General features: G+C 40.1%; 1 protein-coding gene across 1 annotated transcript in view; it reads left to right on the top strand.

Moving 5' to 3' along the window:
- TDRD1 (tudor domain containing 1) overlaps positions 1 to 27,400 on the top strand; it is a 39,674-nt gene extending 12,274 nt beyond the window's left edge. Inside the window, 21 exon segments of the mRNA XM_047072715.1 lie at positions 435 to 540; positions 1,262 to 1,325; positions 2,288 to 2,392; positions 2,619 to 2,801; positions 3,318 to 3,461; positions 4,218 to 4,389; positions 5,466 to 5,552; positions 7,377 to 7,544; positions 7,666 to 7,773; positions 8,633 to 8,803; positions 10,638 to 10,880; positions 11,727 to 11,864; positions 14,967 to 15,077; positions 16,058 to 16,228; positions 18,126 to 18,401; positions 19,121 to 19,240; positions 21,613 to 21,729; positions 25,130 to 25,297; positions 26,336 to 26,563; positions 27,180 to 27,226; positions 27,308 to 27,400. Of these exon segments, the coding sequence (XP_046928671.1) occupies positions 435 to 540; positions 1,262 to 1,325; positions 2,288 to 2,392; positions 2,619 to 2,801; positions 3,318 to 3,461; positions 4,218 to 4,389; positions 5,466 to 5,552; positions 7,377 to 7,544; positions 7,666 to 7,773; positions 8,633 to 8,803; positions 10,638 to 10,880; positions 11,727 to 11,864; positions 14,967 to 15,077; positions 16,058 to 16,228; positions 18,126 to 18,401; positions 19,121 to 19,240; positions 21,613 to 21,729; positions 25,130 to 25,297; positions 26,336 to 26,563; positions 27,180 to 27,226; positions 27,308 to 27,400 (3,020 nt within the window).
- Positions 27,401 to 27,605: the final 205 nt, after the last annotated feature.

Raw genomic sequence — 27,605 nt, forward strand, 5'->3', positions numbered from 1 at the left:
GGTTAGTTATCTGCCTCTCATATTTATCTTTGCATTCCTATTTGCAGTTTGAGAGGGATTTGAAAGTTTAATCTTAACACCTAATCATAAACAGCATAATCCTTCTCAAGTAATCTTTAAAAGAATTTTTAAAAAATAAAAGAGAGAGTGCGAGTGGGGGACGGGCAAAGAGAAAGAGTCAGAAGCAGGCTCCAGGCTACGAGCTGTCAGCACAGAGCCCGACACAGGGCTCAAATTCACGAACTGGGAGATCATGACATGAGCCGAGGTCGGACACCTAACCGGCTGAGCCACCCGGGTGCCCTGCCCCTCAGGTGATCTTGATGTGATTAATAGAATGTGTTTGATATGTCTGGTCTTTGAAAATGTCTTGCTTCCAGCAACAAATACTTGGAATAAACACTGGCGATGTGGTTGTGGGGTGTGTTCTATAGGGTCGCTGAGGTGCTCACAGTGTAAGCAGACGTACTACTGCTCCACAGCATGCCAGAGAAGGGACTGGTCAGCACACAGCATCGTGTGCAAACCCGTTCAGTACAAGTAAGCGCGATTTTCTTATTCATTAAAAGTAAGGTGGTTTTTTTGTTTTGATAGTGTAACGATCAAATGAGGTAAGCAGGCAATAACTAGGTAGAAGTTACTTTTTATTGAAGTATAACATAAACATAAAAGCAAATCTGAAATGAACAGCTCTACAGACTTAGGACTGAGTTTTCATGAATATAATTTTATTAGATGGTACGTATTCAGTTAGAACTTAAAGTGAGTTTGTGTTTGTAATGATGAAAGCTTTAGAATGCCTTACTTTTATGTAATCATGTATTCTTTCCTGAATTTTGATGAGGTAGAGCTCTCACAATGTCTCTCGAATTGTGATTTTAAAATACAAAAATCCTACTGGCATGGTATTTACCAGTTTGCAAAGCAGTTTCCATCTATGACCTCATTTGATCCTCAAAACTGTTGAGGTCGTGTGAGGATTATCTCCATTTTGCAGATAGGGAAGCTGGGACTTGGGAGATCGTGGCTGTATATATCCCTTTTAATTAGGTGGCTTTGAAAGAGGCGGCAAGCCCACGTACAGGGTAAACCATTTCATAGCCAGCCTTGGACTGTTTTACTTTGTTACTACTGTGATTCTCTCTGGAAGAAGCTGTTTTTCCCTTTTTGGATTCTATTGATTGAGCATTTAACATCGTTGTGGCCCGTACTCTTAATTGGCTCTGTACTAGAAGTATTATAATCAGCTGCTTTATTTCAGTTTCTACAAACGTGAAGATAGTAAATCACCTTTTGAAACTAAGAACATGGAAGTGAAAAATGAGGTATGATAAACCTTTTGCCTTTAGAGTAAACTTTGAATGACTTTTATTGAATTAAGAGGACTTAACCTAAATAAAATACTTACCCCTTATTTCTACATTTCACCAGTGTTTATTTCTAAGTGATCTCTACTCACAGTGAGGCACCAAGGGGCTTGAACCCATGACCCTGAGATCAAGAGTCATGTGTTCTATTGGCTGAGCTTGCCAGGTGCCCTGCACCAGTGTTTATTTAAAAACAATTTCTTGTTGAATAAATCTGTACATCTTAACCATCAATTGGGTGACTGTTGGGGGTCTTTGAGCATTGTGTGTGCCTGGCTCTTTTCCCCAAAGGACTTGAGAAATGCTGTGTCTCAGTGTAACTTCATTGAACTCTTGAGAGAGCCCCTTCTCCTGTAGTCCCTGCAGGCACATGTTCTCTGGCTTTGTGTAACAGCATCCTAATACAGGGCTCTGTGACCAAAGGAGCATTTTTTCTGTAATACTACTCTTCCATTTAGATAACTCTATGGGCTAAATCATTCATAATCTGAAAAATACTAACAGTGTCCAGCTCATGTCAACAGATAATTTTTAGCCTTCTCTAGCTGGTCCTAGCTTCTACTTAAAAAAAAAAAAAAAAAAAAAAACTGACTTCCTCAAATAATCATTGCTATAAAATGTTAGCAAGTACAAACTTAAAACGCTAAGCCCCTCTTTTTATTTCATAAACACAACATTATCATCATCATTATGGCCTGATTCTTAAGTGATCCCAGTGCTTTGTACACTGCCTGTAGACAGTGGGTTTTATTGGCTCTTGAAAGTACACACTATTTCTCTACTTTCTTGTTGAAGCCTAAGAGGCTATTTTTGCCTCAATTCCAGCAAATAGTGGTCACGGTATCACTGAAACATGTGTTTATGTAAATAACTCACTTTTTTTTTCTTTTTTTTTTTTTTTTGTTTGTTTTTTAACCCAGGGTCACTACCCTCTTGGACTTACTAAAGAAATAGCCACTTGTGCTGATAAAATAATGTTTTCTGATTTGAGAAGTCTACAACTCAGGAAAACCATGGAGATAAAGGTATTTGTTTAATTTATATAGACAGACATCCAAAGAACTATAGCTTTTTGTTCCTTGTTTCCTATTTTCAGTTTGAGTTTATAAGATAGCTACAAAATATAACCGATGAAATTGGTAAGGATTGCAAAAACTGTAATACCTTTTCAAAAACTTATTATAAAACTTTAAGAAATTCATATTTGCTTGTGTTCTCAGTGAGCTACTGCACCTTTTCTGTCTTTGAAAGGGTACAGTTACTGAATTCAAGCACCCGAGTGACTTTTATGTGCAGTTATATTCTTCAGAAGTTTCGGAATACATGAACCAACTTTCCGCGTGCTTAAAGGAAACCTATGCAAATGCGGTGCATGAAGAGGATTATATTCCTGTTAAGGGGGAAGTTTGTGTTGCCAAGTACACTGTTGACCAGGTAACCCGTGACGAAATGAATGATTTAAGATGATGTTTTAATTTACTTTGCTCATACAAACTCGACACCAGAGCTTTTAATAATGCATTTGATGGCTTGACAAGAGGCTCTGGTCACACTCCTCTTTCTCTTCCTCGGTCAGTATTGCGGGTGTGTCGGGTGACCTCCTTCCTGCCCTTGCCCCCTCCAGCTCTGTTTACAGGCTCCTCAGTCGCCAGTTACAGACTGGCAGACTGTGAGTCCTGGAGGGTGTTTATTTCTGCAGCAGAGGCATTAATTAGTGTGTCTTAGTGTCTTGTGGGCTAGAATAACCCGGGAAGAGTTGTGCCTATTAAAGTCTCCTAAAAAGACAAATTTAGGGGTTTCTTAGCCAGATTCCTAGAAAATTAACCTACCAAGTGCCTCAGCAGACCAGTAGCCTTTCCTTTGTGTGTTCTGTAGATTGGCTGAGGGTTTTCAGGTGTAAGGTTATGAAACGCTGTTCTGAAGCAGGGCGCCGTTCTATTACACTTTCAGACCTGGAACAGAGTAATAATACGAGATGTTGATATGCTGCAGAAGAAGGCACAAGTCTTATATATTGATTATGGAAATGAAGAAATAATTCCAGTAAACAGAATTCACCAACTCAATAGAAACATCGACTTATTTCCTCCATGTGTGAGTCTTTTTCACTTTCTAAACTCCTAAGTGTCTCAAAGGAGCTCTTTTTAATATTTTGATGGGCACCGTATTTGCTTGTTCTATACTGTGATTGTTATTGTTATTATGAAAAAACACCTTCTGGTATATTTTTCATCTTTTACCAAGTAGATAAACAATCATTGGCTTTCTTGGCTCCATTTAATAGGCCTTATTTACTTAAGTACTTAGATGAGAAACGTCGCATTTTTAGGGACATCTATCTTATCCATCAGCTCTTTTAAAATGATTTTTTTTTTTTTTTTTTTGAGAGAGCACAAGCAGAGGAGGGGCAGAGGGCAGGGAGAGAGAGAATCTTTAGCAGGCTTCACGCCCAACACAGCTCCATCGTGGGGGCTCGATCTCATCACTGAGATCATGACCTGAGCCAAAATCAAGAGTTGGACACTTAACCAGCTGAGCCACTCCAGGGGCCCCTAAAATGATCATTTCTGTATTTATTACATTGTGTGGAAGCAGCCTGAATTTATATGTATGTGTGAGGGATAATTATTATCCTTTCATGAATTTTTGAGCTTCAAGAAGTCCCAAAAGGAAAAGCACTGTGGGTTAGAGTACCACAAGAGACAAATAGTTGTAAAGTTGTTTATTTGGTTAGTTTTTGACGATTTCCAGTAAATTTTCAGCATGAATTATATTCACATTATTAATTAGAAAAAGTCATTTTCAAATAGTAACTTTTTTTTTTTTAGTAACTTACATAAAATCTTTCAGGCCATAAAGTGCTTTGTGGCCAGTGTTACCCCAGCAGAGGGGAATTGGAGCAATGAATGTATCAAAACTATTAAATCACTGTTAATGGAGCAGTACTGCTCTATAAAGATTGTCGACATCTTAAAAGAAGAGGTAGTTACCTTTGCTGTGGATGTTATGCTGCCAAGTTCAGGTAAGATCTAAGTCTTCTTTTTTAGATGGAGCACTTAATATGTTATTTAGTCTTTACTTGTTGCACAGAGAAGAAATAAAAACATGAAGTGAGGCCAAGTAGTAAGCTCCACTCGGAAGTCATTCGGGTTGTGATAAAAAGATGGCTTTGGCCCTGCTCTTGGGGTTGGCAGTTTGTCAAAGACCTGGCGCACGTTCCTAGAAATGGGTGGGCCAAAAAGCTACATCTATACTTAGTTTGGGGATAACTTTGTTACCCTTTTGATATAGCCATTATGATCTCTATTCATGATTTCTACTCATTTATTGGGAAAAAGTCAAGAATTTCTTTATGAATTTGTCCATGCTTGTGTCAGGAATGCTTTTTCCTTGAACAACCTTCGCAGAACTGCATTGGTTTAGTATCGAGACTTTGAATGCCTAGTGTTTAAGTGGAATACTAAATGGAAACACCTTGGAATCCTGTCCTTCTGTGCTGGCTTTCTGTGTGTTTGAAAAGTGACTTCTCAAGTTATTACTCTTCTACTTTTAGAGATCCAGCGTCACTTGGTGACTTAGTAGAAAATTGACTTAATCCTGTTGTGAAATTAAGTATAAAATCTATTTTCTTTCTTTGCTGTGTATGTTAACAGCTTGGGCTTCTGGATGTTATTTTATGGAACTTGAAGTTCATATCACACTGGCTACCCTTGTTTTGACTATACTTTATGTCTGAGAAAAAGTAGTCCTATTTTAACACTAAATTTATTTTTTTCTCCTAAATGGTGGCCATACTAAGCATACCAGTGAGGTGGTAACTAAATCTTTCATGTTATCCAGAATTTTGAAGTGAAATACTTTCATTAGATTTTCTGCCAAGTGATGATGAGGATTTTGCCTCAATTTTTAAGGCTGAGCATTGGAAACTGTATTTTGCACTTAGAAATTGAGCTGGTAAGGAATATACCAGTGTATTAATAGCTATAATCTCTAGATCATTAGATCATCTCTAGATGATTGTGACTCGTGTGTTTATGCCTTTCTTCTAGTACTTGCTGTAATATCTCAATGGAGGTACATTTTCTTAATCATTTTTAGGAAAACTCTTAGACGATGTGCTCATAGAAATGGGATATGGCTTGAAACCCAAAGGACAAAATTCTAAGAAACAGAGTGCAGATCCAGGTGAGTATACAGATTAATATTGAACAGTATAGTGACTCTGGGTACTGAAAAGTGTCTTCTCTACTGAACAAAAAAGGGCAGAGCTGTTGCAGTGTCAGATTTAATGGAAGTGATAACCATTCTTTGAACTTTATATAAAAAAGGTGATGCTTTTTCATTCAGTGGTACATCCTGTCTAATTTTAGTTTACCCTGCCTGTTTTCCTTCCCTGTCTTCCAGATCAATCTTTGACATGATGGTTATCAGAAATTTTTAAAGTACTAGGGGCACTTGGGTGGCTCAGTCGGTTAAGTGTCCAACTTCGGCTCAGGTTATGATCTCACAGTTCATGGGTTTGAGCCCCACGTCAGACTCTGTGCTGTCAGCCAGGAGCCTGGAGCATGCTTCATATTCTGTGTCTGTCTGTCTGTCTGTCTCTCTCTCTCTGCCCCTTCCCTGCACGCTTGCGCACTCTCTCTCTCTCTCTCTCTCTCTCTCCCTCCTTCCCCACTCTGTCTCAAAAATAAACATTAAAACAATTCTAGAAATTTTGAAGTACTAAATATGACACTTTGAGTTGAAGGGTTTTAGCTAAAATTTCCTTAGTTTAATTTTTCCTCCTTATTTGGTTATTCTAGAAATAATAAATAGGGATATAACATTCTGTTCTGGTAAGATGTTGTTTCTTAAGTTTTTACTACTTGTTTAATTATGTGTGTGGCTTTTCATTTAGTATAACAAGAGAACCAAGAAGATTTGCTATCAGCATTTTATTTTCTCATTGCTTAGTTTTATGTATTGTTTATTGCAATGTTTTCGCCTTCACTTTGTTCCTTTACAAATTACTTTGGATGTGGACATACTTCATTGTCTCTTGCTCATTCACCCAGAGGTGATTGCCAGTTAATGGTCTGTTGGATGCATCCTTTCATATACACAAATCGACCTATCTTTAAATCTACCTTATCCCTGCCTCCTGTCCTTTGCCAAGTCTTTATTGATGGTTCTTTCTAAATATTGTTTGTATATGACTTTTTTTTAATCTTTTTTTTCTTTTTTTCTAGCTCAGGAATCCTTACTATTTGTGGATAATTGCAACAACCTTGTGACTTTATCTTTTGTCTCCTGCCTGTATTCTTACAGTATTGCCCATATGATATCCCCAAAACACAAGTGTTGGTGTGCCAGCTCTGCTGAAAAGTTTTCAGTAATTCTTTGCCATCTGGAGGAGAAAACCAAGCACTTACTGGTCTAATGATTGAAACCATAAGTGTTGGTGGTAGTTTAGGGGGAGTATAGAGTGAGGAAAAAATAGGGAGATTGATCTGGGGCGTGCAACATCAAGTGAGAAACCACAATGGGATGGGAGGATAGAGGATGGGGAAGAAATTGCCAGAGCAATAGGAGGGTGAAGGCTTCTAGGAGGGAGTCATCAGTAGTAACGGCAAGTGTTGCACGGGTATCCAAGGGAAGAAACAAACATCTTCTGGGCAGTATTTGCTTCACTGAGGAACTGTGGAGGTACCATCATGGAGGGTGTTCTGTGATTAGTACAGACACCGAGAGAAGAGATTATAAAATGGTGTGATAGAGGATATGCACGCAAATGCCGTGGGAGCACCTAGGAAGGACACCTAACCCAGATTCGGAGGGAAGCCTTTTCAACGTGACGGCACACTGAGCAGGAAATAATCAGGTTGCTGGGGGATTGGGAGTGCGTCCTGGGAAAGAAGAGTGGCATGTGTTAAGGCCTGGAGGTGTTGGAAGGAGCCTGATTGGGCCTGAAAAACTGCAAAAATTAGATTAATGAAACCCAAATGCCTTGTTTTTCTGTTTTCTGTTAAGGTGATGTTGAAGATGTTGGAAAAATGACAGCTGAAAACAAAGTTGTTGTAGACAGAAGTGATCTGATCCCCAAAGTGTTAACTGTGAATGTAGGCGATGAGTTCTGTGGTGTGGTTGCCCACATTCAGACTCCAGAAGACTTCTTTTGTCAACAGCTACAAAGTGGACGTAAGCAAATCTTCTTGATTGTCCTATCAATATAACCCACTTCAAGAGACTCAACATGTGAAAATGAAGATAATGTGTAGGTTTGTATTTCTTTTGTTTAAGATGTGATCTATATCTACAGATAAGCTTGCTGAACTTCAGGCGTCCCTTAGTGAGTACTGTGGTCAAGTGCCTCCACGCTCAGATTTTTATCCAACCATTGGTGATATCTGTTGTGCACAGTTCTCAGGTGAGGAAAGAGTATTCCTGAATTTTTTTTTACTTACAATGAAGTAAAAAAAACCCAAAACCCCAAACAATCTTCATTTTGCACTGTTTGGCTGCATTCAAAGTTTGAGTATTAAAGTGCACCAGTCAGTTTTAAATACATCCAGTTAAATGGACTCAAAGTGTGTGACATAAGGGAGGAAGGCCTGTTGCAGTGGGGGGGGGGGTGGGGGGAGGGGGGGTGGTTGGTAAAGAAAGTTTTTATTGTTTTATCAGCCCCTTAGTTTTGGGGACTGGTGCAGATAATTGTATTTACATCCGTACATGAATGTGCAATCTCCCGGGATCACGTCTTTACCGGTTTTAGTGGGAGTAGCAGGAGGCCTAGAAGCATGGAGCTGTCACGGCACAGCTGTATTAAGTGGGTTCGGTTCGCCTCTGCCGGAGGGGAGAGCCTAGCAGCCTTCCCGTAAACTGGTTGCTTGGTTGGTGGAGTCTGGTTGACTCCTACTGCCAGGTGTTGTAAAGTTAGCCCCGCTTTATGCTTAGCAAATTGTTCCTGCATTGATCAAGGCATCGTTGTGATTTCACACACAAGACTCTGTCCTGTGAGTTAACTGTCTATGGGGCAGATGAAGCGGTTGTAAGTGGTGGCAGCCCATGGAGTGAGTGAGGGGTCTAAGGCCTGCAGAAAGATGAGATTTTAGGGGTTTAAGGCTTCCAGTAGGCAGAAGTAGCACTGTTGACTGAACATACGTTGTTCCGTAAAGCTTGATACTGTATTAAAGCCTACAGATGGCCATCTCCGGATTTGGGAGGGAAAGTTTGTATTTATATCTGTACTGGAAAATGATTTGAGACTGAGTCTCTCCTTTTTTCAGAGGATGATCAGTGGTACCGGGCCTCCGTTTTAGCTTATGCTTCTGAGCAGTCTGTACTGGTCGGATATGTAGATTATGGAAACTTTGAAATCCTTAGTTTGACGAGACTTTGTCCCATAACTCCAAAGTTGTTGGAATTGCCAATGCAAGCTATAAAGTGTGTGCTGGCAGGTATGAAATTTTTATGGTCCCCATATTCTTAAAATAGCAAAACCCCTAAGAACATCAGAAATGAAGTTAAACCAATGAGAAGATAAAAGAATGTGTTAAGATATAACTTCTCTTAATGAAAAAATAATCCTTAATAGAACATTTAGGAAATACACAGGACTACTTTGCTATCTCTAATAAAATAAAATTTAATGTATCTATTATAATATTGAGTATTTTTGGTATTTATAGAGTCTGCATTATTTTTTTTTTAATTTTTTTTTTAATGTTTATTTATTTTGGGGACAGAGAGAGACAGAGCATGAATGGGGGAGGGGCAGAGAGAGAGGGAGATACAGAATCGGAAGCAGGCTCCAGGCTCTGAGCCATCAGCCCAGAGCCTGACGCGGGGCTCGAACTCACGGACCGCGAGATCATGACCTGCCTGAAGTCAGAAGCTTAACCGACTGCGCCACCCAGACGCCCCGAGTCTGCATTATTGATATCATAGAAGTGGATTCATGACATAAAGTAGGGCAAAACCTGCTTATGGAAACAGTAAGAACATTGTGCTTAGAAATTACTGTGTGTAGAGGCGCCTGGGTGGCTCAGTCATTTTAAGTGTCTGACTCTTGAGTTCAGCCTGGGTCATGACCTCACAGTCCTGAGATTGAGCCCTGTGTTGGGCTCCATGCTGAGCCTAGAGCCTGCTTATGATTCTCTTTCCCTCTCCCTCTGCCCCTCCCGTGGTCATGTGGGTGCTCGCCCTCTCTCAAAATAAATAAACATTAAGAAAAATTTGACTGTAAATATAATTTATCCCATCAAGAGCCGGGGCTTCTTTCCATGTTAATAAATTGGCTTCTTTATTCAAATGTACTGTAATTGAACTAGTATACGATTATCAGAAGGATATTTCCAAGTTCATGCTACAAGCAGTGTTCTTTTAACTGTATTTTGCAACCTATCCAAGAGCATTTCCTTGGCATAGGTTGCAAATGTAGTTATGTTACAAGACACTTCCGTAGGTGAAATGGAGGTGTTGGAGGTATGTTTCTTTTTGTATGATATATATTACGATTGTTTTCCAGAAAGGGTAGAAATAATTTACACACCTACCAGAAATATAGCGGGGAGCCCATTACTTCACAAATTGGTACACCAAGTAGACACTTCTGTATTTCATGCTGATAAATTAAAATGAAATCATTTCAATTACTTTATTACCAGTGAGGCTGAACATTTTTTCTTAAGTTACTTGCTCTTATTTTATGAAAAGACTGGGCATAACTCTGGGTTGTTAATTTGTAAGTGCCTTTGGAGTGAGTGATACAGATGTTTTTGTGTCATTCTAAGGGACCGTATTTCTTCCTGCATTGTTTTATACTTCCGTTTATGACTTTCTTAACTTATTGAGATATAATTTACATACCATAAAATTCTTGGTCTTAAGTACACAATTCAGTGATATTTTAGTAAATTTACTGAGTTGTGTAGCCATCACCATAATCCACTTGTAGAAATTTCCATCACCCTGATGAGGTTTCTTGTGCCCATTGATATTTATTCCTACCTCCCCAGGCGACCACTAGTCTAATTTTCTGTCTTAGAGATTTGTTTTTCTGGACATTTCATATCAGTGGAATTATGTTTTGTTTACATAGAAGTATAGCCATTTTCTCTTTGTAATTTTGCCTTCATTTTCATGGTTAGAAAATCCTTTTGCTCAGGTGGGACTTTCTGGGTCTGGTGTTTGTCAGATTCCTTAAGTTTAACTTTATGGAAATTGGGAGCTAAATTTCTAAATGCCTGTTATAAGAAATATTTTAACATTCCTTTAAAAATTATTTGTTAGGAGTAAAGCCATCATTAGGAATTTGGACTCCAGAAGCTATTAGTCTGATGAAAAAAATTGTACAGAACAAAATGATCACAGTGAAAGTGGCAGACAAGTTGGAAAATAGTTCCCTGGTGGAGCTTCTAGATAAATCTGTGACACCTCACATCAGTGTTACCCAAGTTCTCATAGATGCCGGCTTTGCTGTGGGGGAGACAGGGGTGCTGACGGATAAACCCAGCATCGTGAAAGAAGCCAGTGGTAAGTAAAATGTCTCCTTCATAAAGCCCATGCTGGAGTTCAGACGGTTGTGTGTATATGTGGATTCTCATACTTTCAAAAAAAGTTGATGTTGGGGCGCCTGGGTGGCTCAGTCGGTTGAGCGTCCGACTTCAGCTCAGGTCAGGATCTCGCGGTCCGTGAGTTCGAGCCCCGCGTCGGGCTCTGGGCTGATGGCTCAGAGCCTGGAGCCTGCTTCTGATTCTGTGTCTCCCTCTCTCTCTGCCCCTCCGCCGTTCATGCTCTGTCTCTCTCTGTCTCAAAAATAAATAAACGTTAAAAAAAAAAATTAAAAAAAAAAAGTTGATGTTAAGTGTCTTTTTGTCTTTATTATTATTATTACTAATGTTTGTTTAGTTTTGAGAGGGAGAGAAACAAGACAGAGTACAAGCAGGGGAGGGGCAGAGAGAGAGGGAGACACAGAATCTGAAGCAGGCTCCAGGCTCTGAGCTGTCAGCACAACGCCTGACGCGGGGCTCGAACTCATGAACCCTGAGATCATGACCTAAGCTGAAGTTGGACGCTTAACCAACTGAGCCACCCAAGTGCCCTTTGTCTTTTTGATCCAGGCATTCATTTATGTACATACGAGTGTGTTTGAGAGCTGAAAAAAAAATTTATGGGTCACTAGCTGCTGAAGGATCAGACATATGAATTTAAAATTCAGTGAGGTAGTTATGGCTAGTTGTAATACTGATTGTTTCCTTTAAAGTCACTAAGAAAGTCACTGGAAATTCAGTTCTTCTTCAAATGCAGATACCTCACTGACCCCACCTCCCATCCCCACTTTGACCATTTGTTTTGCAAAATGTTCATTTATTTTCACAGTTCCCTTAGGTGTAGAAGCAAAACTAAATCCACTGGAGTGGACATGGGTTGAACTTACTGTTGACCAAACAGTAGATGTTGTGGTCTGCATGATCTATAGTCCTGGAGAATTTTATTGCCATGTGCTTAAAGAGGATGGTAAGTTGACTCTTCTCATTGGTTTCTTTGTACAAATACGTTGATGTAGATAATAACTGGAGATGAGTTTAATGAATAATAAAATTACTGTCTTTACAAGAAGGGCCAAGTGGATAGGTATTTCTGCTTCCAAGAAAGATTTGGTTATAGTTGCCTTTTATTCCATTTTAAGCTATTACTTCTATTTTCGAAAGCTCTCTTTATATTTAAACCAGGTTAGATTTCAAAGAATGTCTTCTAAATTTGTTTTTGAAAATTAAATTTAACGGTTGATTATATTAAAGCATAGCACGCATGTATACAAGTGCATAAATAGTACTGCATGACACATTGTCAGAAAGTCAAAACCCTGAATAATCAACATTTAGGTCAGGAAATAAAGCATTACCAGAATCCAGAAGTTTCCTTCGTTTCTCCTCTGATTACTACCCTTTTCTCTCTTTAAAAGGTAAATACTGGGGCACCTGGGTGGCTCAGTCGGTTGAGCATCCGACTTGGTTCAGGTCATGATCTCACAGTTCATGGGTTCAAGCCTCGCATCAGGCTCTGTGCTGACAGCTCAGAGCCTGGAGCCTGCTTCAGATTCTGTGTCCCCCTCTCTCTCTCTGCCCCACCCTGCTGTGCTCTGTCTCTCTCTCTCTCTCTTTCAAAAATGAATAAACAAACAAAGTAAATACTGTCCTGCCTTCTAATAGCATAGATTAGTTTTTCCTGGTTTTGAACTTTATATAAGGGATCCTACAATATGTGCTCTTGTATTCCTTGCTTTTTTTTTTCCACATTGTTTGTGAGATCAGTTCTTCATTTCCATGTGTGGCAGTAGCTTGTGTCTTGTTACCCCGGTGTGTTCCACCATGTGAATGTACTGTGGATTTATTTCTTTTTAAGGTTCTTTTTAAGGTTCTTTTTAAGGTTTAGGGGGTTGTTTCTACTTCTGATCTGTTTAATGATACTGGTGTGAACATTTCCGTACAAATTTAGTGCACGTGTGTATGCATTTCTTTTTAATATACTCCCAGGAGTGAAATCAGTGGCCCTATCCTAACGGGTATGTATAGTTTCAGCTTTGATCAATGAAGGCCAGAAAGTTTCCAAAGTGATGATTATGACGCTTGTTAGTTTGAGAGTTTTAGTTGCTCCACATCCTTACACTTGTATTTCCCTTCTTTTTCTTTTGAGCTATTCTGGTAAGCATCGTTAATTGTAGCTTTTCTAAATCTTGGTTTTCCTCTCTACCAAATGAGGACATGACACTAGGTGCCTAAGCTCGTCTGGCTCCCAATTTGTGAGATCTGTTATCCTTCCCTTCAGAATTATCTGGTAGGTAGATCACTATTTCGTATAGCATAAGACGTGAACATTTTATTTATTTTTTTTTTTAATTTCTTTTTTTTTTTTCAACGTTTATTTATTTATTTTTGGGACAGAGAGAGACAGAGCATGAACGGGGGAGGGGCAGAGAGAGAGGGAGACACAGAATCGGAAACAGGCTCCAGGCTCTGAGCCATCAGCCCAGAGCCCGACGCGGGGCTCGAACTCACGGACCGCGAGATCGTGACCTGGCTGAAGTCGGACTCTTAACCGACTGCGCCACCCAGGCGCCCCTAGACGTGAACATTTTAAAGTTACTTTTTATAGGTGATTATACAAGCCTATGGTACAAAATTCAAAAGTTACAAAAAGAGTGTAGAGTGGGAAGTTTCCCAGTCCCCTCTGAGTTTTCTGAATATCTTTTCAGAAGTAGTCTATGCATATGCTTGTGTGAATGTATATGTCTCTGTTTGTGTAGGCATACACGGTAAATGCTGTGATGTTTGCACTTTGCTTTTGTCCCCACATGGGCCTTTCTTCATTCTTTTTGTCTTTTAAATTAAACTTCTAATAGCGGAATAATTTTAGATTTACAGAAAAGTGGCAGAGATGGTGCAGAGTTCCCGTACGCCTCTCAGCTAGCTTCCTCCATAGTTAACGTCTCACAGAATTGGGGTACGTTTGTTACAACTGAGAGAACAACATGGGCACCTAGTCATGAACTGAGATGGGGACATGTCCTTTTTCTTTCTACTCCCACTAATGGCCTTTTTCTATTCCAGGGTCTAGTCCAGGATGCCGCATTGCTGTTTTGTTTCCCTTTTCATGGTTACGTGGTGTTTCACTATGTGGGTTTATCCGACCTCTTATTATTGAAACATTCCTTGTGTTCTCTGGCTTTATTCTGTGAGTGTGTTGTCCGGGCAAATTCCCATGTAATTATTAAGTCAAAGGATGCATGTGCTCGTGCTTTGGAGTACGCCCAAGGGGGCCGGCCAAGCTAATTCCCACAGACACGTACACACGCCTTTCCCACACCATTTTCAGTAGTGTTTCTTAAACTTTGTAAAACTGAAAGGTGACAGCTCTGACTTGTTATAGTTTAGTTTCCGTATCTGTGAAGGGGCCTTTGCCACATGCGTAAAAGGCAGCTGCTTTCCCTTAAGTTGTTGTGTAGTGTCGGGACCCCTTGACTCAGCATTTAAAGCTCTCCATGGTGTGTACTTTCCCAGCACAGTGCTGGTATGTTCTTCATGGTTCACTTTCCACTTCCCTGCTTCACCAAACTGCTCCCGCCAGGTGAATTTTGGTTGCTTAATTTTGTACTTTGCCTCAGGGCCATTTCTGGTTCTTCGGGAATACCCTCTCCTTCTCTGTCCTATTTCTTTATAAAAGCAGCACACAGAGCTCACCTCTCTGCGTTTCCCTAGCAGATGTCTGTGCCATCCACTCAGTCATTCATTATATGTCCTCCTCCAGGACATATAAGCTTGTGTGTCACTTTGTGTACAGGCTTGTATGCTCTGTCCTTAGCCCTGTGCACAAGTTCGTGCTCTGGTGTGCTGGTAACCATGCCATAGTTGGGGATTACCAAGAGCTTTAACTAATTACGACTTACTTTCCCAGTTAATTTTTTTAACGAGAAAAAGAGAAAAGCATCTGGTATACTTAATAGTTGTTTGGGAATGTACCTGAGGTTTTATGATCAAAACATTTCCAACTTAAAAGGAAAAATCTGTGTTCTGCATGCTTTTTTAAATATTAAATGCTGTATGTGTATTGCATTTTCAGCTTTAAAGAAACTCAATGATTTGAATAAGTCGTTAGCAGAATATTGCCAGCAGAAGGTGCCCAATGATTTTAAAGCAGAAATAGGGCAACTGTGTTGTGCTCCTTTTGCAGGTAAGTTACAGTTGGTACAGTCTTGACTTTGATAGAAAGTTTTGTTTCCTGATGTTGAGCCCATATTTTGATGTGTATTTTCTTCCCCATGTTTAAGCAAGTATTTCTCCCAATCAAGACTAAATGAATGCAGAACGTGTCATGTCTAATATTCTGTTTGTAACAAGGAACCTCCAAATGGAACTTCCTTGCCTCCATTTGTTAAATTTCATTAAATGCTTTTCTTTCCACAATCTCTGATATTAAAGTAAGTTAGATAATGGTTCACTGCAGGTTCATTGTTTCTTCTGGTCACCTGTGTATATACTTAGTTTGGAAGTATATTTTATGAGACTCCTTAATTTCTTAAAAAAATTTTTTTTAATGTTTACTCATTTCTGAACAACAGAGAGCACAAGCAGGGGTGGGGTGGAAAGAGAGGGGGACACAGAATCTGAAGCAGGCTCCAGGCTCTGAGCCGTCAGCACAGAGCCCAATGCGGGGCTCAAACTCATGAACCGCGAGATCATGACCTCAGCCGAAGTCGGACGCTTAACCGACTGAGCCACCCAGGCGCCCCACCCCTTAATTTCATCGTATGAGTTTTTCTACTATTTTTATATGATTTTACTAATAACAAGTAAAACAGTTTGTCATTAGTTATGAGAGTATTATAAAACTTCCAGATTGACAGATAACGTTTAAGGTTATTAAGTCTTACCTTCACTTTCACGCTCTGTTTATTGGATAGGTGATGAGTGAAATCTTAAATTTATATTAGATTAATGTTAAAGTGTGCTATAAAAATTTGGATGTGTTCTAAAAACAAATTTTGATAACTCTCCTGGGGATTTCTGAATGAAAACTAGAGGCATCATCTGGAGAAGGAGAGCAGATTTATTAGCTACTTTACGCAGAGGATTTTTCTTTGGAGATAAAAATTTCAAATGTTAATAGAAAGGAAATAATGTTCTGTGTTACAAATTTTGTGTTAAATATAGGTGATGGTAATTGGTATCGTGCATTAGTCAAGGAAATCTTGCCAGCTGGAAATGTTAAAGTCCATTTTGTGGATTATGGGAACATGGAAGAAGTTACTGCAGATGAACTCCAAATGATCCCATCAAAATTTTTAAAACTTCCGTGTCAAGGGATACGGTGCTGGTTAGCAGGTATGGTGCAGAATAAGCTTTCAAAACTGTCTTCTAATACTTAGGGTAGATGTACTTTTAAGTATTAACATCTGTAATTTTAACATGTGAGCTTGAAGATCTTGCTTCATATTATAAAATTTAGAAATGTACTTTTGAAGATACTGGCCACAGTGTTGAGTGTAGATGCTAAAAGGAGGGAAACAGCTGCTTTTCTGGGCTCGAGATGGGAATGAAAACTGATATGTCCTCTTGAAGACATTTTGCAGGATTTCTTAGGAGCTTTAAATAGTCCTGCCTTTTATCTGAGCATTTTTACTTGTAATAATTTATCCCAAAGAAATGATCTTGGAGTCTCACAAAGTTCACCTACAAGGACGTTCCTTATACTGCTGTTAATAGCAGCAAAACAACGCAGGCAGCTAGGCAGGGGATGGGTTCAGTGATGACCTGTAGGGTTGAAAACCTCAGCACCTGCTTCAGATGGTGCTGTGAGGGGCCAGTGGGTGCTGAGGACAAAGGCTCCCCGGCCTGCACAGGCGGATTTAAGTGTTTGCCCTTGCTGCCCGGGCATTAATGTGTAGCAGATACGAAGAGTACAAGTTATAAGAGATGCAGGATAGTATTGTGGTTAAGAGGACAGGCTCTGGAACCAACTCTGCTCCCTACTAGCTGTGTGAGAATTTAAGCAAATTAATTAAACTCTCTGGTGCTTCTGTTTCCTCACTTGGAAAATAATAGTACCTTCCTCAAGGAGTCATTAAGAATAAAAGACATAGGGGCACCTGGGTGGCTCAGTCAGTTAAGCATCTGACTCTTGATTTCAACTCAGGTCATGATCTCACAGTTCATGTGCTTGAGCCACGTGTCAGGCTCTGTGCTGACAGTGCAAAGCCTGCTTGGGATTCTCTCTCTCTCCCCATCTCTGCTCCTCCCCTGCTCATGCTGGTACCCACACTGTCTCTCAAAAATAAACATAAAAAAAAAAGAATACAAGACATAAAAAATATAAAGCACTAAACACTACCTGGCATCATATCCACAGTAGCTACTATTATTGCAAAGGTTTCTTTATAAAAGAAATCGGTATTATGTGTATGTGGGTCATTCCATACACACATGAAAATTATGGAAGGTTGGATACCAAAATGTTAATAGTGCTCATGTCTAGAAGCACAGATGCTTTCTGTTTTTCCTTTTGCGTGTTTTCTTTCTGCTTACTACTTACTATGTTTCAGATTATTCTTAATACCATGTTTCATGTCCATGCTTCTTCAAGTGTGGCCCCTAGACCAGCAGCATCAACTTGAGAACTTACTCAAATTACAGATTCTCTGTCCCCAACCAAGACCTGCTGCTAAATTGGAAAATCTAGGATGGGCCCCTGAAATCTGTTTTAACGAGCCCTCTAGAGAGTTGAGATGCACACTCAAGTTTAAGGATCACCATTGTAAAAATAAGGGTATAAACCACAATTATCAGAAAAATAATTTTTGGTTAAGTACTTTAAAATAACATTTTGAAATTAACCACTAGAACACTGCCCGCAGAAGTGAAGGTGTGTGGTTGACGTCTCCTACCAGCAGAATTGGTGTAACTCATCATTGTGTATGTAACAGAACACGATGGTGGCTTCTAGAATAATCCCATTTTTGCCTGTTGGAAAAATGCCAGGTAAAGATACTTCAGTGGGGAAAGTAAAGTTTCTGAGTGACCCAAAACCCTAGCGGTATGTTTACACCTGCCAGTATCTGTAACTCGGGCATGGGGGATGTAGAGATGTAATTGAACGTTGAAAAAAGATACCAAAATGGCTGACCCGAATGGAGTACTTAACAAGGACCCAGTCCCAGACACCGTTGAAGCAAAAATGCAGCTTGGGCATGGAATCCTATTTAATGCCGTTCTTCTTTGCCAGATGTAGAGCCGAAAAACAGACACTGGACTAAAGAAGCCATCACAAGATTTCAGATGTGTGTTGCAGGGATAAAACTCCAAGCCCGAGTGGTTGAAATCACTGGACAGGGAGTGGGAATTGAGCTCACCGATGTCTCCACTTCTTACCCCAGAATAATCAGTGATGTTCTGATTGAAGAACATCTGGTCTTAAAAACTAGTTCGCCATGTAAAGGCTTGAGAAGTAATAGGCCTGTTAATAAACATGATCTTCAAGTTGATGCCCTGGGGCTTCAAGGTAACATTTTTAAACCTTTGATTTGTTATTTAATGTATCCTTTGCTCTTACAGGTTATGAAAGTTTTTCTTTCCAAATGATGCAGTTTTTCTATAGAAATACATGCTTTGTGGAAATAGGTTAATAATAGGTTATGAAAATATTTATTGAAACATGGTTTTATGCAACACCATACTCATTTTTAGTGTAGTCACTTATCAGGTAATCTTGCACCATATAATTATGTGTCCCCTAAAGTTTCGACCAGTTTTAAGAATTACATTATAGGGGTGTCTGGGTGGCTCAGTTGTTTAAGCATCTGACTTGAACTCAGGTCACGATAGCGTGGTTCACAAGTTCGGGCCCCGTGTCGGGCTCTGTGCTGAGAGCTCAGAGCCTGGAGCCTACTTCAGATTCTGTCTCCTCCTCTCTCTGCACCCCCCACCCCCCCCAGCCACACACACTCTCTTTCTTTCTCAAAAATAAATATGAAAAAAAATAATTACATTATATGTACTACAGAAGTAACACTGGAGTGCAGTAGGTCAGTACATTGGACTCTTTTGTAATACAAAATCCCTCAAATTGAATAGATTGTTTTGTGAAAATACAGATTTTCATGTTAGGAATTTGTGAATGTTGATAATCAGCAGTTGATGAATAAATTGAATGAATGTGTAACTGGGAGAGAATACCAAGTTTAGTCTATTTTATGCAAGATCTGTTTTCTGTGTTTTCAGCCATGTCTTCAGCTGAGCAGTGGAGGACAATAGAATTGCCAGTTAATAAAACTGTGCAAGCAACCGTATTAGAAATCGTAAACCCATACTTGTTTTATGCTCTACCAAATGAGATGCCAGGTAAGAAACCAAATTTTGAGACCTATTGATGCGCATCTTTTTAAGTGTATAATGAAAACACTTCTCTGGAGAATTCCTTAAGAAGTAAGAGGGAGAGGGGAGGCTGGTGATTTTTGTCTTATTCAATGTTTTAAGGAAGAATTGACCGTCCTAACACTTAAGGCACATTTAGTTACTCAAACACAAATGTGAACATGAAGGGAATGCCCTGCATTTAGCACCTGCCCAACCTTCAGGTTTTTATAAGGAGATCGTGTCTCTTAAAGAAATTGTGGTTTATATACACAATGGAATACTACGTGGCAATGAGAAAGAATGAAATATGGCCTTTTGTTAGCAATGTGGATGGAACTGGAGAGTGTTATACTAAGTGAAATAAGTCATAGAAAGACAGATACCGTATGTTTTCACTCTTATGTGGATCCTGAGAAACTTAACAGAAGACCAAGGGGGAGGGGAAGGGAAAAAAAAAAAAAGGTTTAGAGAGCGAGGGAGCCAAAACATAAGAGACTCTTAAAAACTGAGAACAGGGCGCCTGGGTGGCGCAGTCGGTTAAGCGTCCGACTTCAGCCAGGTCACGATCTCACGGTCCGTGAGTTCGAGCCCCGCGTCGGGCTCTGGGCTGATGGCTCAGAGCCTGGAGCCTGTTTCCGATTCTGTGTCTCCCTCTCTCTCTGCCCCTCCCCCGTTCATGCTCTGTCTCTCTCTGTCCCAAAAATAAATAAACGTGGAAAAAAAAAATTAAAAAAAAAACAAAACTGAGAACAAACTGAGGGTTGATGGGGGGTGGGAGGGAGGGGAGGGTGGGTGATGGGTATTGAGGAGGCCACCTGTTGGGATGAGCACTGGGTGTTGTATGGAAACCAATTTGATAACAAATTTCAGATTAAAAAATCATGTCCTTAATTGCTATATAATTTTTTGCTTAAAAACAGATATCTAGGGGCGGCTGGGTGGCTCACTTGGTTAAGCATCTGACTTCAGTTCAGGTCCTGATCTCATGGTTCGTGAGTTCGAGCCCCGCGTCGGGCTCTGTGCTGACAGAGCCTGAAGCCTGCTTCAGATTCTCTCTCTCTCTCTCTCTCTCTCTCTCTCTCTCTCTGCCCCTCCCCCACTGACATTCTGTCTCTCTCTCTCTCTCTCTCTCAAAAATAAACAAACATTAAAAAACATGGGGGGCCTGGGTGGCTCAGTCGGTTAAGCATTTGACTCTTGGGTTTGGCTCAGGTCATAATCTCACGGTTTGTGAGTTCGAGCCCTGCGTTGGGCTCTGTGTTGACAGAGCCTGGAGCCTGCTTCAGATTCTGTGTCTCACTCTGTCTCTGCCCTTCCCCCCTCGTACTCTGTCTTTCTCTCTCTCAAAAAAAAAAAAAATACTATCTAATTTGAATTGTATTTACAAAGCTAACATGTTAAGAAAATTTGATATGTTGAAAGTGTACTTTGTAATCCATGTTAATACAGTTTAGAGACTTAGAAAAATGTTTTACACTGGTCCTAATCCTGAAAAAAAGTAATGTATAAATGTTTTCTTCTTTGTTTCATGGAAGTGTATATTAAGGAATCTCTTTCAACATATTTGAGTTTATCCTTGTAGTGTCAGAAAGAGAGTTAGTGCAAGTTAGTGCAAATTTAAAACAATTTGCAGGTACTTGAAGGCTGGAAAAGTGAATCTTTGTTTCAAATTGTCAAACAAGGATGTGAGGGCGATCTGGCTCGACATCTGTCACCCCATTGATCGCCAGGGTTGATTCGGCTGATCTGGCTGGCTAGGCAGGGGTCCTCTTCCTCCCTCACTGCTCCATGTGCGTCCCTCCCGAAGCTGCACGCTTGGTCAAAGAGGACGACCTTCCCCGATAGAGGAGGACCGTTCTTGGGTCAAGGGTATACGAGTAGCTGTGCTCCCCTGCTAGAACTTCCAAACAAGCTCTCAAGGTCCAAATTGTCAGACGACAAATTGTGGTGATACCAACAAGGGCTTTTAAATCTATGTCCAGCATTACAAATAATCATCTTTAATCTGTGTAGGTGGAAAGTAGGGTTATTGAATCCTGATGAATTGGAAGAACTGTGTTTTATTAACTAGAACACACTTAACTGAAAATTACATGGGAAAATTGTGAAAGTGGGACTCAATGAGTTTCTGTAGAGTATGGCCATGCTGGTGTGGAACTGAACGCTCTGGAGGCTTCCCTCCTCCTCCCGCCCAGCACTGCAGCCCGCCTGTACCCGGGGCCACTAGTGGTTTCGTGGATTCTTCACATGTAAATGTAAACAGGGTCTTTAAAGTGATTCGATTTAACATTCTTTTTGTATACTGTCTAAACAGCACCGAAAATTTCCTCACAGGAAATTGCTTTTTTGTGTTTCAGAGAATCAGGAAAGACTGTGTGTGTTGACAGCTGAATTGGTAGAATATTGCAGTGCTCAGAATAGTCGATTGTCTTACCGACCGAAAATTGGAGATGTGTGCTGTGCCAGATACACAAGTAAGGGTCTTTGAGGTAAAATATTAAAGGGAAATATTTTGTTCTCTTTTACATGAAATTTTGTGTGTTTTGTTATTGAAGTGCACATTTCATTTTGTTAGAGAAATTAAGAAAGGCAGGGTTGTTTGTTAATTCATATGTTCTGTTCCATAACCATGAATTATGTTTAGGTAAGGATATAGGTAGGTATCTACCAGTACTTACAGATAATCAGTTTTACATAATAATATCATATTTATATGTGGAGGAGTTGCAAGTTTATAGAACTTTCTGAATGTGCTAAAAAAAAAAATAACTGCGTTGAAAAGTCGACTTGTTGAATCAGGGACACTTTAACCATTGTCCTGTTGTTTTAATATTTCATGTTAACAGATTTCTTTTAGGGGCGCCTGGGTGGCGCAGTCGGTTAAGCGTCCGACTTCAGCCAGGTCACGATCTCGCGGTCCGTGGGTTCGAGCCCCGTGTCAGGCTCTGGGCTGATGGCTCGGAGCCTGGAGCCTGTTTCCGATTCTGTGTCTCCCTCTCTCTCTGCCCCTCCCCCGTTCATGCTCTGTCTCTCTCTGTCCCAAAAGTAAATAAACGTTGAAAAAAAAAAATTAAAAAAAAAAAAAAACAGATTTCTTTTAGGAATAAAAATAACACTTGGAGTGAATATTCTTGGGCAGAAATTTTGGGAATTCCTGAGTCAAAAGATGTCAATTGTTTTGTACGTCCCGGAAGCATATTGCTCTCTGGCTATCTTAAAGAAATGTCCATATGTGCCAAAAGTTTGTGAGTGCCAATTCATCATCTCCTTGTCAGCAATGAATTTAAAGTGTTCTTGCTCTATTGCCCACATAGTGTTCATTTTTAAATTTAAATTTACAGTTAACCATATGACGTTTAGTTTTGTTTCCTTTTGTATGACAACTGGACCTACATTCTCCTTCCTTTTCTTCTGATAGAAATCTATCGCAATTTTTGGTTAGATAAGTATTCTTTATTACTTTATTAGAACTTTACATAAACACTGTTCACAGCTGTGTAGTAAACCATGATGTAATGAGATACATGGTTACATATCTCTTTTGCAGTCTTTGTTGTTGTTGTTACCAGTGGTCTGTATCCTTTTGCTGATTATCTCCAGTTCTCTGCATTGGTATAAATTCTCTTAGTGAACATTTGTGTACTTTATCAGCTTTTATCATATTGTCAGTTCTTGTGGCCTTTGCGCCTCCTATCTAGACTGCTTGTCCTTCACGGCTGAGCAATCACCCTGGAATTTTTCCTTCATCATCATGCTGGTGATGGATTCCCTTTTGTTTCATGGATTTGTCTCTCACCTGACCTTGTTGGCCAAATTTCTCCCTCCCTCATCTCACCTTGTTTTCTGAATTCCTTACGTTTGGTTTACCCTAATATTTGGGTATATATCCCATCCTTCAGAAGCTGAGAAAAGATACACGTAAGATGAATTTTCTCTTATCTCCCCATGTTCTCCCATGTTTGAAAAAGGCTTTACCCTAACAAGTAATTGATAGCTTGCCTAGATCTAAAACTCTAGATTGGAAATAATCTTTCCCTTAAATTTTTGAAGGCATTGCTTTTTTTTTTTTTAAGAGTTTTTTTTATTTTTGATTTTTTAGTAATCTCTACACCCAACATGGGGTTCAAACTTACAACCCCAAGATCGAGAGTTGCACGTTCTTTTTTTTTTTTTTAATTTTTTTTAAAATGTTTATTTATTTTTGAGACAGAGAGAGACAGAGCATGAACGGGGGAGGGGCAGAGAGAGAGGGAGACACAGAATCTGAAGCAGGCTCCAGGCTCTGAGCTGTCAGCACAGAGCCCGACGCGGGGCTCGAACTCATGGACCGCGAGATCATGACCTGAGCCGAAGTAGGATGCTTAACCGACTGAGCCACCCAGGCGCTCCGAGAGTTGCACGTTCTACTGACCAAGCCAGACAGGCCAGTCTGCTTTTACTGTTTTTTAGCTGTAGCTATTGCTGGTCAAGAGAGAAGGATCATTTAGATTCTCCAAACTGTATGTTTTTTTATCCTGGAGCTTGTAGGAATGTCTTCATCCTGTTCTGAAATTCATGATGTGACTTAGTATTGGCTTTCACTGTCGTGCTGGGCGCTTGTAAGTGGCTGGGCCCTTAAGGCTAGAAAGTTGTGAGCTTCAGTTCTGAGAAATTTTTCTGAAAATTTTTTATTCCCTTCTTTGATTTTCTGTTCTCTTAAGAATTCCAAATATTCTAATGTTGGACTTGAAACTCTTCTGCTAAGTTTCCTGTTTTCTTCCACTTTTTTTCATTGTTTTCAAGAGAGTTCCTCAATTTTATTTCCCAGCTTACTGAGTTTTTAACTTCTGGTACCACATCTCTAGTTTTGGTAGCTTTGTTGTCTGTCTTCTCAAGTGTGTGTTTTTAATAATGTCTTGGTATTCCAAGGGTGGAAGGTGTTTTCTCTGGGAATGTTAACATCGTTGTAATTTTCAGTCTTCTCCCGATTCCTGGAGTTCCTGTTTGTTCTGATCTTCTCCGTCGTGTCGGAGGCTTACTTCAAATATCTGGTGATCCTTTGCTGTTCACTTACAATGGGGCATCTGATTGGAAGCTTCTGGTGGCCTTCACTGTAGGGCGATGGGGCCCGTCCATTTCACCAGGACTCCTGCTGTTGAGAATCTTGAAGTGCATTCACTTGGGACTGGTGTCTCCTGCTTGGAGTGGGTAGCTCTCCTGACATTGTTCTTGGCAAACTTCCTTCTCTGCGCCGCCTCATGCTTCCGAGTCCAGTAGTCTGGTTCATCCTCTCAGGAGAAGAAACCTCTAGTCTTCTGCCCTTGAGTAGGAGCAGTTGGCTGGAAATGAAGAGGGCATTCGAAGCTTTATTAAAACCCATGAACATAAAAGAGATCATTCTCTTTAGCAACTTAAGAAATAAGTGTTCTGTGTAAATGTATTTATAAACTAAAGTCTGTTCCGAGGTCTTGGGAAGGAGGTCCACTTCCTTTACCCAGGCCTGATGTTCAGCTTCATCCTTACTACTGCCTTTGAATGGGTTGATTGTCCAGGCTTGGGGGTTTGAGATGCAAATGAAGATGCTTCTTTGCTTCCCCACGGCCAGGCCAGCTTTGCTTGAGCACTGCTACCTCATTTCCATTCAGGCGTCTGCTTTCCAGCTTCCGGTGTTGTCTTCTGTCTTGTTCTCTATCCTTGTGGTTTTGTGCTTTTTCCTTTTTAATCATGTAGTTGTCTTTTTAGTAGACTCTGGAAGGAGTGGAGGTGATGCTTGTGTTTCATCTGGACTGTAATCAAAAATTTTCAGTGATGTAAATGTAACTGAATAACCATCTGGAGGGAGGGAGGGGAGTCATTGAATGTACCTTCTTACCTAAGATTGCATTATATTTTCAGATGATGACTTCTGGTACCGTGCCACTGTTCTGGGGACATCAGATGCTTATGTGAAAGTGCTCTACGTAGACTATGGAAACATTGAAACTCTGCCTTTTTCCAGAGTGCAGCCAATTTCCACCAGCCACCTGGAGCTTCCTTTCCAAATTATTAAATGTTCACTTGAAGGTAGGCAGTTAAGTCACTTTCCGGTTGAGATGTCTGTGTGGTTTTCCCTTTGTTTTATAGCCCTATGTCTGAGTCAAATGGGCATTTCAGTAACTTCCCAGATTTCTAAACATCAAGCAGAGTTTACCAAAAAAGTTTCGTATCTTCTGTTCTTTATTTCATTCTCACAAAAATTATATTGCTAGCCCATTGTTGTTCAGTTATTGTGTTTGGCCCCGGGTTGCACAGCTAGAAGTGGCAGTGCCTGGGAGAACTGGGCCTTCTGACCCTTATCTGAGGGCCTCTCTGCTCTGTCATGGCTCTTAGAGACAAGAGACATTCAGATGACACCATTCGGGCTAATTCACTGTGCACTGTATCTGCATTGATATTCAGTTCCTTCCTTTGGTGTTTGAGTAAAGCGAACAAAAATGCTAACATAGCTTTTTACTTTCACTCCTCATTTTGTTACCCAGCGGTCCCAGCAGATAATAGCTCACTCATTGGCTCCTAGTCTGCTTTGGTTTTGACTCAGGGAGAGAGTTGGAAAATTACCTTTATTATTGTTTGCCTTTCCCATTAGGACATATGTCCCTGGCAGCAACTGTTTTCTGTTTTGTGCCCTCCAGACTCAGATTAGTGCTCGATAAACAATAGGGATCAATGAATATTTATCGAGTGATTTTTTTTTTTAATGCAACAGCAGTAGTACATCAAAGCATACCTAAACTCAGCTGGAGTGAGGCTTTTGCTTATTTTCTTTATTATTACTTTTTATTTATTTACCTTGAGAGAGAGAGAGAGAGAGAGACAGCACAAGTGGGGGAGGGACAGAGAGGGAGAGACAGAGAGAATCCCAAGAAGGCTCCACATGGCCAGCATGGATCCCAAGGCGGGTCTTGAACTCATGAACTGCAAGATCATGACCTGAGCTGATACGAAGAGTTGGACACTTGACCAGTTGAGCCACTCAGACATCCCTTTGCTTATTATCTTTAGATGATGTATGTAAATTTTTTTTTTTTAAGGCACTTGATTAATACTCAGTTTTTTCCCCAGGACTAATAGAATTGAATGGAAACTGCTCGCAATTAGTGATAGAACTACTAAAAAATTTCATGCTGAATCAGAGTGTAATGCTTTCCGTAAAAGGAATTACCAACAATGTCCATATGGTGTCGGTTGAGAAATGCTGTGAAAATGGTACTGTCAGTATAGCTGATAAGCTGGTGACTTACGGCCTGGCAAAAAACATCACATCTAAAAAGCAAAGTGCTTTAAATACAGGTATCTGTTTTCAAGTTTAATTAATGACAGATGTAAGTGTAATTAAGAAGCAATGTAATCAGTGTAGGTGACCTGGTCTTTCCTTACTCTGCGTGGTCACATTCCCTTCCTCCTCCCTGTCCTTTGTAAATCCAGTGGCACGGGGACCTACTGGGTGGAAGCAGGCCTCCCGGTCCAGATTTTCCTTAGCTTAGGCTCAGCAGCATTGCTGATACATTGATGCTGAGAGCTTTAGAAATGTCTGGCATTCAGAATTACTTCCAACTTACTTTCGACCCTGACCAAAGTGAGAAGAGTTTGCACTTTTGAGATTGGATCTTCTGGATATCTCACAAGAGGATTACTTGATAGGCCTGTCCTCGGCTGAAGAGCTATCCCATATATGATAGGCAAAAGACCTAAAATCCTAGAGATGAGGGCATTAATTTGGTGAAAACTAGGACACAGTAGTAGAAAATATTAAAGTCCAAATGAGAAGTAATTGATTAGGTCCTTGATAGTGAGAACCCATGCCTAAGGGGCAGAGCTGTGTAAATTCAGTGTTTTTCAGTGTTTCGTCAGTGTTTTTGTTACATATGGTGTGTGTTATCTGATGGCTTTTTGTATTTGCTTCTAGAAAAGACATGTAGGATGAATTGCTGTTGCACAGAGTTACGGAAACAGGTGGGTAGAGTTTATTTGAAGTGAAATTATACTTCTTACATTTTTAGAAATGAAGTAATACTATTTCTTTATCACCCATAGGTTGAAAAACATGAACAGATTCTTCTCTTCCTCTTAAACAATCCAACCAATCAAAATAAATTTATTGAAATGAAAAAATTGTTGAGAAGTTAAGTAAGTTAAATTTGATGTTTTCACCACTTCTGTCACCACCAACGGGACATCTCAAGGCATGTCAGGGTAGAACTCATGGCATGAACCACGTCATGAGGCTATTCTTCATTTTGCGACCTAATGATTTGAGGTCTGGTTGTAATGTGTTTGTTGCCTTGCCAAGTTTTATTTGCTGATCTGAAGTTGGCCGTTAATGGGACTGAGT

This window comes from Lynx rufus, unplaced genomic scaffold, assembly GCF_022079265.1.
Source record: "Lynx rufus isolate CCGP_SWC_20201006 ecotype Redwood Valley unplaced genomic scaffold, mLynRuf1.p SCAF_11, whole genome shotgun sequence".
Classification (NCBI taxonomy): domain Eukaryota; kingdom Metazoa; phylum Chordata; class Mammalia; order Carnivora; family Felidae; genus Lynx; species Lynx rufus.